The 11,621-nt window shown below is 50.5% G+C and overlaps 1 protein-coding gene across 3 annotated transcripts; it reads right to left on the bottom strand.

Moving 5' to 3' along the window:
- Positions 1-68: 68 nt before the first annotated feature.
- KCNG1 (potassium voltage-gated channel modifier subfamily G member 1) lies at positions 69-9,271 on the bottom strand. Of its 3 annotated transcripts, XM_066199051.1 has the most exons (5): positions 8,947-9,271; positions 5,747-5,860; positions 4,685-4,825; positions 3,691-4,495; positions 69-3,207 (listed from the first exon to the last, which is right to left on the bottom strand). In XM_066199051.1, exons 3-5 carry the CDS (start codon positions 4,720-4,722, stop codon positions 2,437-2,439), a joined length of 1,614 nt encoding a protein of 537 aa, XP_066055148.1. In that variant the 5' UTR covers positions 4,723-4,825; positions 5,747-5,860; positions 8,947-9,271; the 3' UTR covers positions 69-2,436. The 3 variants fall into 3 exon arrangements, with proteins under 3 accessions (XP_066055148.1, XP_066055151.1, XP_066055150.1); XM_066199054.1 differs by lacking the exon at positions 4,685-4,825; XM_066199053.1 differs by lacking the exons at positions 5,747-5,860; positions 8,947-9,271 and having other exon boundaries at positions 4,685-4,906.
- Positions 9,272-11,621: the final 2,350 nt, after the last annotated feature.

The following is an 11,621-nucleotide window of genomic DNA, read 5'->3' on the forward strand; positions in this document are numbered from 1 at the left end:
GCCTAGGCAGAACTTGCAGCAGGCAGGATGCTTTCACAGCTTTGCTCAACCAACACCCGACTCCAGGGGGATATTTTTATTTTATTTTTATTGGACAAGGGCTTTAGAATCAAGCTCTAGTTGTGGGATTAAAAAAAAATAATAATAAAATTAAGTGATACATGAAATAAACGAGCATGAATGTAGAGACAGTGAGAAAATGGACGGCCCTACAGCATTTATTAGCTAGCAGAACATGGAAATGAGCTTAGGTTTTATTTGGTAAGTCTTGATTTCTCCTTATATTCACATACAGCTCCTTATTTATGGCTCAGCCTGTCAAACACATTCTTAGATAAGCAACTGTTGCTCACAGGACTAATCTAATTACCAGTTCTTTTTATAACGAACGCTGACACAAAGGTAGAAGATGCATAGCACTTGTGCTGGAGCCAATGCTCCAGATGATCAAACAGTTTTGAAATTAAAAAAAAAAAAAAAAAACGGGCAGAAAATTTTTTTTGTCACGATGTTCCTGTTTTTTTGTCCAACTCCAATTAAAGATGAAGAACAAGAGTGAAAAGCTGGTTCATTTGCAGCTTTGGCACAGAATTAATTGCCAAGAGTTTAGACTGGGTATTTTAGCACTCTGCAGTAATGTTCCATAGGCACATTTCCCTACCACAGGCTGGAGAATTCTAGAGCCCTAATTATCTGTAAAGTGCATTTTAAAAAGTTTGGGAATTTTCCTTCAGGAACAAGCATATCAGAACAGCTTCAAATTGTATTTTAAAGACATTTGAACAGAAAATCACTGTGCTGTGGGTTTGGCCAAACCGCACAGGCTGAGAAATCAGAGCAACTGATTTTACTTTTTTTGAAAGGACAATGTTATGTCCTTGGCCTTCATTTAAACCATAGAACCATTATGCATTCTGACACTTCTCGCAACCTGCTCCAGAAATGCCAATAAGAAACAGTATATCTGAAAATTAAGACAAAGAAGCATTGGTCAGTGTGATGGGAACTTCTAAATCCTCTAAGCTCTTAACTGCTAGTAAGTCATTTTACTAAAAAAAGAGTGGAAAACAAGTGAAACTCTTTAAACCAGCTTTTCTTTGCCTCTAAGCACACATGAAATCAAACAAGTGGGTTTAATTGGTTTTTTTTTAAGTTCTGGGGTTTTTCTCCTGAGCTGTTCTGCGAGTCAGGGTCATTCCCTCTGGAACAAACGGGGTCTGTCATGAACCTGCACAGAAACCTGAGCCCAAGCCCAGCCCTGCCCTCAGCACAGAGCCTGGGCCAAGGTGAGCAATACCTGCTTGTGCTTTAGGGTGTTCATGGCTTTTTCCTGTCCCATTTCGAACCTTCCCCATTGCCACCACGAGTAACGATGGCAGAGGTGAAGTGAGTCCTGTCCTGGGTCTCTCCTGGTGGAGGACAGCGAAGCACAGAGCTGTCACTGCGCCCCTCCACGACTCAAATCGGGTTTTCTTTTTCCCTCGCTGGCAGCTTCCCACGGGCACAGATTTCCTGTTCCTGCCACAGAAGCAGAGCTCCGTGGGAAGGAGGGAAGGGGTGGCCCCAGTTTGCCCAGCAGTGCTGGGGCTCCCTGGAAACTGCCCTCTCCCAGTTCCCTTTCAGAGCTGAGGGAGAGCGAAGCTGGGAACAGATGGTGGGGAAGGCTGGCATCTCCTCATGCATATTTCATTGGGTTTGCAGCTAGTCACCTCTCGGTAATAACACTAAGTGCTACAAAACTCCAAGGTTTTGTTCCTTGGAATGTTGCATTTGATGGCGTCGGATCAATGCTGTAACATCAATTAAATTCTGAAGCTGGTGAGCTCTGAGTCTTTACATCTTTCGCAAGGTTATGCTATAAACAGCTCGATTCTTCTGTTCTGCTGTGGTTAGGGCTGACTTGCAAAGAAAGAGCTGGTTCTGTGGCGAGTGACGAATCTTACTTGATGTTTTTTAAAAGCACGATGGGACAAACAGCTGTGGTTATTTCCATTACTCTCTAAGGCTGGGAGAGAATTTAGCCATTAATTCTGATGTATTTACATTATTTGTATACAAGAAGAACAAGAAAAAATGGTAGCCTGTTTAATGATTATGTACATTGTGATTTGGTTGGAAAAATGTGTATTACAAATGGCAAAACAGCCTGTCAAGTGCATAATTATATGTTGCTCTTTTTTTTTTGTTGTTGTTGTTGCCAGAGAAGTTCTAATTCTTTAAATCCCACAGCATGATGTCAGCGAAAGTTCTGCCCTACACATTATATGGGGGGGAGGAAGGAACAGCATAATCAGAGACTCCTTAAACCACATCAGGTCCTGGGCAGAGCTCCTTCCCTTGGTTTTAATATGAGGATTACCTTCCTAAGGTGCTTGCGGAGCGAATTAAAGGATGGAATCTGAGACAGCGACAGGAAGAGAAACAGTGACGCGCGTTTCACTCATTGTCCCTGGCCTCGGAAGAGAGGGTGGTGAACAAAACCTCGCTGCCCTGTGACTCGTTGCTCATCTGAGACTTGGCCTTCAGTAAGAACTGCGCTCTCCTGTACATGATCCTCTCCTGCTCCTGCTTCAGCTCCAGGTAGGAGCGCGAGAAGGTGTGGAAGATGGAGGTGACGGGGAACGCCATGAGGAGGATGCCGCTCAGGATGCTGCTCAGGGCCACCACCTGCCCGGGGATGCTCCTGGGCACCATGTCCCCGTAGCCCACGGTGGTCATGGTGATGACGGCCCACCAGTAGCAGGCGGGGATGCTGGTGAACTCCTGCGAGTCGGCCATCTCGTTCTCGATGACGTAGAGCAGGGGCGCGAAGAGCGCGATGGCCACGCAGAGGAAGAGCAGCAGCAGCCCGAACTCGCGGGTGCAGCGCCGCGCCGTCAGCCCCAGCGTCTGCAGCCCCAGCGAGTGCCGCGCCAGCCGCATCACGTACAGGATGCGCAGCGCCCGCAGGATCCGCAGCACCAGCCCCACCTTGTCCAGGTAGATGTTGCCCGAGCTGGGCTTCTTGGAGCCCTCGGAGCCCGTGTCCACCAGCAGGGTGATGTAGTAGGGCAGGATGGCGATTATGTCGATCAGCGTCAGCGGCCGCCGCAGGAAGGAGAACTTGCTCTTGGCCTGGATGAATCGGAGCAGGAACTCCAGGGAGAACCATGCCACGCACACGGACTCCACAATGAAAATATTGTAGCACATCTGGGAGCACTCGCCCTGCAGGAAAGAGGAGGAGTTTGTAATCGGCTCTGGATAATAACTGTTTTAGTTGGTGCGGTGACAGGAGGAGAGGCTTCTGCGTCGGTTTTTTCAAACCCAAAATATTAAAGGAATTGAAGCTGTTGCTATGGGGAAACACGTTGGCAGTTTGGAACATGCTAAATGCAAAACTTAGAAGGGCACTGCTTATTCCACTGAAGAGATTGCTTGGGAATTTCAGGCTTTCTAAATACAGAGTCTAACAAGGTAATATCCAGAGGAGTGCACGCTAACAGAATTTTCTTTGGACGTAAAACTGGGCGTGATTAATCCTCTTACAAGTAATCGAAGAGTCACGTAACATTTCAAATATTGTTCACAATGTTTTCCCCCCGCTCTAAAGACAGCTGCAAAATCCCCATTGAAGTCAACAACCTCAGACCTTGTACTCGCTCTGCTCTTCCCAGCACATACCATTTGCCATCCTAAAAGCTAACTTACCTTTTCCTCCTCCTCCCTCAGGTCAGGCATGGTGCTGATGGATAAGTTCACTGCTGTAATAGTTACAAACAAAACAGACAAACACGCAAACACCTTTCCAGGAAGGCCAGACTGGGGCCTTTCCACCATGTCTTGCAACTTTTTCATGCACAAACCGATTTTTGTCTCCTCTACTGTTTCACCTGTTGTTTCATTTTCTAGGAGGTCATCCTCCCGTTCATTAATCTCTGTCAGCTCCTCCATTTTTTGCAGGTACCTCCTTTTACAACACCAGTCCAAGTTGTCTTCCTCAATGCCCCAGTAGAGCAGCTCCTCCTGGAAGGACAGCGCGCACATCTCCCTCAGGAGCCGGAGTTTGCCGACCCGCAGGAAGGTCAGGATTGTCCTGAACGCCCCCGGGTTGCGGTCGAAGAAGAACTCATTGCACGTCACGTCGTAGTCGTCACAGATGTTCAGAATGTCGTCGAAATTGGTGCAGAACTTGAGCTGTCCCAAACGTGTCAGGGGGAACTCGTCGAGCGTGGTCCAGGGGAGCAGGTACTTGATGCCCCCCACGTTGATGATGATGTGACGCTTGCGGTCGTCGGGGTGGAAGCCTTTGAGGAGATCCTCCTGAGGGTGGAGGAGCCTGGCTCTTTGGTAGAACACTCCCTTGAGGGTTTCGGACTCCGGAAAGAACGTGTGGTTGAAGGAAGCATCTGAAGTACAGCTCAGGGCACTGTAGTCATAGTCGGAATTCTCTCCAGGCATCAGAGTCATCTTGGAAGACAACTTTGCATCCCTTCGCTGCTTCTGCAAGTGTCTTCTGGAACAGAAAACAGACACGGGGGGTGAGGAAATGGCAGGCTGCCTTCAGGTTGTGAACAAATGGAGTGGTTGCAGCTCAGAAGCATTAATGGGTGATAAGAGCAATGGGAAAGGAAACAGCAGCGGCTGAGCGTGGTCAGAAGACCTTTGTGGGCAGGCTGGGGTTGTCCAGTTGGGCAGCACTGACCTGAGGGCCGTGCCCGGGTCAGGAGCTCTGCCTGGCATTTTTATCACACTGCAGGCTGCTCCTGTCTCAGATACAGAGGTCTCCGTTCCCAGTGGATAAAGAGGGAAACCAGGAATAATTCCTCCATGTGGCAGGATGTTTCTGGTTCAGAGTGGAGGTATAAAAATGATGACAGCATCACAATAGGACAGAGAATTCAAGTGTGTTTCGTAGAAAATGAAATTGCATAATTTTTTAAAGTATTACACATGAAACTTTTGAGTATTTTAGTACCCATGAAAAATATAGAAAGAATCAGAAGTCAATTATGTTGTAATTCACACACCTCTAAAATAAAACACACACTTCTAAAAGGCAGTTGGTACAAGACTAATTTCTAAAAGGCCATCTGGAACCAATTTGGGGGAAAAAAAGCTCACTTGTATTGGTGACCACATAAACATTTGTATAGAGTTTATACACAATTAATGACATGGCAACTCCCTTTCAATGGCCTCATTTACCAAAGATTGCAAAGAAATACAGGATTTCCATGCAAACCTTGGAATGTTGTTTCAGTTATCACTGGCACCCTACATGCAGCAATAGGGCTTTGTCCCTGCAGTACACTGAGCCAAGCTGCCTTTACCTCTGACTATGAGAACCCCAAAATTTCTAACGACAGCTTGGAAAATCCCGTTCAAATTCGGCTCATGCAACGCTGGCGTAAAGTCCAGGGAGTGAAGTGAGCAGGGTTCAACTGGGTATCAAACACAGGAGCTGGAGAAGTTCAAACTTCTGCCCTCCCCTAGCTCACTGCACTTAGAGTCAGCCTGGAATCTGCTCCTTCACAGGAGGTCGTGCAGCACTGCTCCAAGACCTTCCATCTGCACACTCAGTTTAGTGCATGGAGTCCCTGAGTTTCGCTTGCTAAGAGTATTTATTAATTTAGGAGATTTTACAATATAGAGACATTAAATATGCACCAGTAGTTTGGCTTTCTAGCCTCGGGTTCACAGGAAAGGAATAAATATTCCAGTTGATTGGCTTCAGTAGCAGTTTTGTTCTCCTGGCTGCACTTACCTGCCCTTGGATGTGCACCCCAGGGATACACCCCCTGCCAGGGCCACTTGCTGAGGCACAGAACCCTCCTTTTCAGGAGCTGGGTTTATAAACCACACCAGGAGTGGAACATACCTATTAGAGAGGAAAGACCCACGATTACACAACAGCAGAGGACTCAAAGGACACAGCTGCACGTCGGCTTAGGAGCTCTCCTTGCTGCAAGGGCACTTACAATGCTGCAATTCAAAACTCTCTCGGTCCTGCTCCTCAACTTCCCGGAGGGTTTGGGCTGAACAGAGCAGCTCTGTGCACACTCACAAGCAGGTCAGCTTTGGATGGAGTGTGATTTCCTGGCTCCCGCTCGTACAGAATCCCAGAATGGTTTGGGTTGGAAGGGACTTTAAAGCTCATCTTGTCCCAGCCCTGCCACGGATGGGCAGAGGAAATGCCACTGGAGTGCAAGATACAGATCTGATATGGAAAGCAGGACTGCCTGAGGGATGTTTGTGTAGGGCTTCATCTCTCAGACCAACTGCTGTTTTGTTTAAAAATGCCTTTTCCCTTCTGCCTCAGCCATGTCTAAGGCAGGCTGGTCCAAACAGAATGAAGATTATGACTGATATAAGATATGGATAAGTGGGAGCTGTTAACCATTTTCCCTTCTGTAATACCAGATGATGTTGGTTAGCAACAACTTATCCTCTGAATCTCAGCCAGGAAAAATGAGGAGGCAGCTCATCTCTGTCACTGGTTTGATCTCCCAGCACATCCACTGTTGACACAATGGGAAGAAATGGAGAGAGGGAAATGTAAATGTTCCGCGTGTGTCAGACACACGCTGTAACCCTGAGGCAGCAACTGTGAAAGAGCAGAGCAGAGAGAAAGGGATTTCTTTCCTCTCTGCCAGCCCCTCGACCTGTGTGAGGCAATAAATTGGACAAATGGATCCCCTGTGTGCCACACTGAGTGCCTGCACTTAGAAAAGGTTGCTCCTTGCCTTGCCATCACCAGAGCTGGCAAGCCTACAAATCCCACGTAGGATCTGATGCTCCACATGGGCTATTTTCATGTTCTTTGCCTCAGATACACGCAGCATCATATCTACAGGGGAAGAGTAGGAGGAGATGAAGGACAATAATAAACGTGGCCTGACTTGGAGGAAGGGAGAGAGGAGAAAAATAAATCAGTGCATTTCAATGTGTGTCTCTTCTTTTCCTCCTGAGGGTGCCTGGGCAGAATGATGGTCAGTGCTGCTTTGGGATGAGAGAGGTCTCCTCATGGAAGAGGACTCCTTGCCATTGAGCTCAAAGCCCAAGCAAGCTGCTCCATTCCTCCCTTTCCTGATGGCACTGGGGACAGCTGGTAAGAAACGCCTTCAGGGGTAAAGGCAGCACACTGCAATCTAAGGTCACACAAACACATTAGCCCAGAGCCCCAGCCTTCCCAGCAATCAAACAAGAGGAACTTTAGGGATCTGCTGGAACAGTAAAATCCCCTGCTCTGCTCTGGCTGAGTCAGGCCCAATGGTCACAGCCCTCCTGGCCTGAGGTGTGAGCAGCATCCTGCCCTTGGGATGCCTGGGGCTCCCTGCAGCCCAGCTCAGCTTCCCCTGCTGGCTACCTGCTCTCCTCCTGGGCAAATCCTTCTCTCTGAGCATCCTTGCTCTCATGTTCTGTAAACTCACTGGGGCAAGAACTGTCTCTTGCTACATTATCCACCCTGGGAATTGCTCTGGCTTTTAGAACCTGCGGTAACACAGAGTAACCAGCCCAGGGCAAAGGCTCTGGGTGACTGCAAGGGGTGGATTGTGCATGGGAAGTCAGAGAGGACGTATTTTCAAAAATCTGTCCTGCACAAGATGACATCCATTATGTCTGGTGAAGAAATCGAATTATTAATCCGTACTGCCCTTACTTGCAGCCAAAATTCAGGAAGGATGCCAGACTCCGCGGCAATGGGAAAAGAATTATTAAAGATGCCCTTCTGAGGGAAAGAAATAGAACTCATGAGAAACACGATAAAATTCCACTGCTAGTGTCGGTCCCCCCCCAGTGTCCTCTGCAGTATTTTGAATTCTGCAGTGCATCTCTGATGTAATCAGAGCTCCTGCAAGGAGTCCTGCTCCTGCTCCATGGTGCAGACAATTCAAAGTTGTGCCTGGATGATAACAAGCCCGCAAAGAAGATGCAGAACTGCCCCCCTAAGCCTTTCTGTCAATTCCAGTGCCTGCAACTCATCTCTGTTGCTTGTTACCATTTGCAAATTAAGTTAAAAAAAAAAAAACAACATTAAAAAGTTTCAGTTTTCAGTGCAGGTTGATTAAGAATACAGTGATTTTTTTTTGGAAAGAATTCAGTAAGAAACAATTCAATGATCCCTCCTCCTTTAGTCTCTCCTTAGTTAAGCAGGCAGCATCCCCAAGCAGTGCCACACTCAGCTCTCTGCTGGCACAGGATTTCCGTGCTGTGCCTCGCTGCCAGGCACCTCCTGCCGCACTTCCAGCCCCACTCCTGCAGCTCTTTACAGCCCAAGAGCAGATCTCAAACTTCAGCTCTGCTTGCAAAAGTGCACTTCCAGCCGAATCAAAGCAAAACTTAGAAAGGTCAATGTGTAACACGAAATAAAACTCTCCTGAAAAGCAGATAAGCCAAAAAAAAAAAAAAAAAAGCTCTATCTCTATCCTGCTCTCCCTGAGCTGGACAGTTGTGGCATCTTATGACAACCTACAAACAGAATCATGTCAAATACGTTACTCACTGTTTGGTTCTATAAAGCTGAGCCTTATTCTACTGCTAATATTCAGATAACTTACATCCCCAGGAGAATGTTCTGAAACACATTAGGATTAATAACTGCAGTTACTCTCCTGCTGTGAAACATGTTTATGTCAACAAATCTTAGCAAGTCACATTCATAGCGATCTCTTAAACATAGTTTTAGAAAGTAAAGGATCTGACATTTACTTGTAATGATAAATATATTTTTGCTACCGAAATGAAGATATGTAGTCACGGAAGAGTTCTTTCATGCTGGTCCTGTCCTCACCCCCTCCCCAAGCCTTTTCCAATGAAAAAAAAAAATTCTACCGGAAAGACATTGCCTATCAAGAGCGGTTCCCTTGATGTGTCTGTCAGTCACCAGCGAGCATAAGTCAGAAAACACACCAACACGAAAGACATCCCTTAATCACTTAGAAACGAGAGCTATAAATTATGGACCTTCAGATTAGGCAAGGCGGAAGAAATTGGGAAGGCGAGCCTCCATCCTGCGCTGTGCAGCCCCAGGACGCGGGCAGCGGCGGAGCCGGCCGGGGGAAGCCCGAGCAGAGCGAAGCGGAGCCTGGATGAGCCTGGATGAGCCTGGATGAGCCTGGATGAGCCTGGATGAGCCGTCAGCCTCCTCCGCGCCGGGGCCGGGGCAGGGCACGAACGAGCCGAGCGGTGCCGGGGAGCAGCCGAGCCCCTCCCGCTGCTGGCGGCGCGGCCAGCCCGGCTCCGGCAGGGAATGACGGCCGCTCCCTCTCTTCCATCCCTGCCGAGGGACACAACCTGTTGCTGCCGCTGCCGCTGCCGCTGCCGCTGCAGCCGCGGGGGCCCCGCCCGCTCCGGGGGCTCGGCGGCTCCGGCCACCCCCGGCCGGGCGCTGCCCCCGCGGCCGCCCCGGAGCCGCTGAAGTTGCCCGAACTCGCCTGCCAGGAGCCCGCGGCGCCGCCTGGGTCGGCACCGAGCGCTACCGAGCCGAGCCTCCGCCGCGCCCGGCGCCGGCACCGCGGGCGGGGGCGGAACGGGAGCGCTCCGGCCGAGCCCCGGCCCCGCTCATGGTGCGGCACCGGCACCGGCACCGGCACCGCGAACGGCGCCCCGGGCCGCGCCGGACCGAGGAGCGGGAACGGCGGCAGCGGCAGCAGCAGGAGCAGGAGGAGGAGGAGGAGCTCCGGGAGCCGAGGAGGAGCGGAGCCGGGCCCGGGGGCCGCCCGCAGCCCTGCCCGCAGCGCACAGGTGGCATCCCGGGCTGCCCCGGCCGCGGGGAGCTGCGGCTGCTGTGCCCCTGTGCGCTCCGCGGCTCTTGGGTTGGAAAAGTGGGATCGCGAGTGCCCATGAAAACATAAATCCCATCCCAGCTGTGTCCCCGGTCTGCGCGGAGGCTCCAGGAGAGCCCAGCCCGCGCTCTGCTCCCGGGGCACCCTTACAGCGATCGGCTTGTTGTCCCAGACCTGGAGAATACTGCCCAGCTCTGCTTTTTAGTGACATTGGTTTGACATCTGGGTGGGAGTGACTCTGTGTGGATGTAACCTCCGATCGAAAGCAGCGAGCTGAATCTCGGGGCCGGGTTAAGGAGTCACCAGCGGCCCCAGGCTCTGCCCCAGGCTCCGGAGTGAACGCTCCCATCCCGTGTGCTGCTGTCCCGCCGTGCGTGCAGAGATCTGGGCTCTGATTTCCCTCCCCTGCCGAGGGGCTGCTCTTGGAGGGGATTTCTGCGGGATGGGGACAGTCACCTCCCGGGGGCAAGGGCTGTGATTCCCGCGGGCACTGTGCCCTTCACCCGGGGTCTCGCTTCGAGCCAAGTCCTTTGTTGCTATGGTAATACAAAGGAGAAATCTATGCCACGGTAATTTTAGCAAAACACCTTTTTTCCCCCCTAAACTAAATGGGGCTGTGGCTCAGGGTTGTGTGGGCACACGGGAATAGTCGTGCTGATATTCCTCAGCCGGAGCTGCTGAACAGCAGTTGTGTAGAGGGCTGGCAGTGACTGGGGCTGGCAGCTTCTCCCTGAGAGCGCACAGGATTTTGGTTTGACTTTGGGAAGGTTTCTGAGCAGGCTCTCAGCCTGTGTCAGCAGCAGGGAGGTGGTTGGTTTTGCCGGTGACAGGTACGAGAGTTTTGGCTTTGGGGCAATAATAATAAAAAAAATCTTGCTAACAAAAGCCCGTATTCTGAAAGTTTGTGCTGTGAAAGAGGAAGGACATACGAAGCAGGGTGTCCCAGGGAGCAATCTGGGAACAGTTTTGGTCAGTGATGGCTGTAATAACTTGGGTTATTACAGAATGCGGGCAATGCATTTTTATAACACGTGCCGTGATTCCTGCAAGGCTGAGGCTTCAAATGACCCTGAGATACTGCAGAGCCTGTCTGAACTCAACACACCCAAACTGGGGGAGATAAAAACGATGTGAAGTGCCACAAAGGGGGAGAAAAAAAAAATCACACGTGAGGCACAAGCACCGCAGGGCAGACCCGGGGCTGGGATGCTCAGCCCGGGCAGTGGTGCAGAGCAGCCGCGCTGCTCCCGGCGCTCCGGGCAGGAGGATCAGCCCGGAGACATCAGAGGGCGGCATTTCTGCTCCCTTTGGCGCTGGCCGGGCTCGGCTGGAGCGCCCTGGCCGCTCTCAGGCATCGCACTCGCCCTCACAGAGAGATGGAGGCAGAGCAGGGAGGAGAACAGCAACCGCAACGGCGAGAGGCTGGGAAATGTGAGCCGTGGGGAAGGCTGGAATTCATTATCGGAGCTGGAAAAGAAAACACAATGTAAGGACTCGGCGACCGCCTTCAGATGTATAAACACATTTGCAAAGATGACAGTAAACACTTGTCCTGAGACCACAAACGATGGGACGAAAAGCAATTTGCTGAAGAGCAATTAGGGAGATTACTTTAGATATCAGGGGGGAAAAACAATCAAACCAGACAGAACTATTACCCTGCGAGTAGCTGCAGAGTAGCTGGAATCTCGGGAGGTTGTAAATCTGCTCAGTGGAGATTTAAAGAAAAGATTGGACCAAGAGCTGTCAGGACTGGCTGTGACCTGGGGCAGGGGAGGTTTCCTGCACCCTTCCCTTCCAGCCCCTGTTTCTGTGAGTTCTGGTTGCCCGTGGAGTCACAGCCCTCCTAAAGGG

Source organism: Chamaea fasciata, unplaced genomic scaffold (genome assembly GCF_029207755.1).
Source record: "Chamaea fasciata isolate MVZ Bird 193981 ecotype frontalis unplaced genomic scaffold, bChaFas1.0.hap1 SCAF_17, whole genome shotgun sequence".
Lineage (NCBI taxonomy): Eukaryota > Metazoa > Chordata > Aves > Passeriformes > Sylviidae > Chamaea > Chamaea fasciata.

Coding starts and splice junctions, on each gene's coding strand:
- KCNG1 (XM_066199051.1), bottom strand. CDS start 4,722: ATGCCAGGCAGAGCTCCTGACCCGGGCACGGCCCTCAG. Junction 4,496..4,684: donor GACCCGGGCACGGCCCTCAG/GTCAGTGCTGCC, acceptor TTTCTGTTCCAG/AAGACACTTGCAGAAGCAGC. Junction 3,208..3,690: donor TGAGGGAGGAGGAGGAAAAG/GTAAGTTAGCTT, acceptor TCTTTCCTGCAG/GGCGAGTGCTCCCAGATGTG.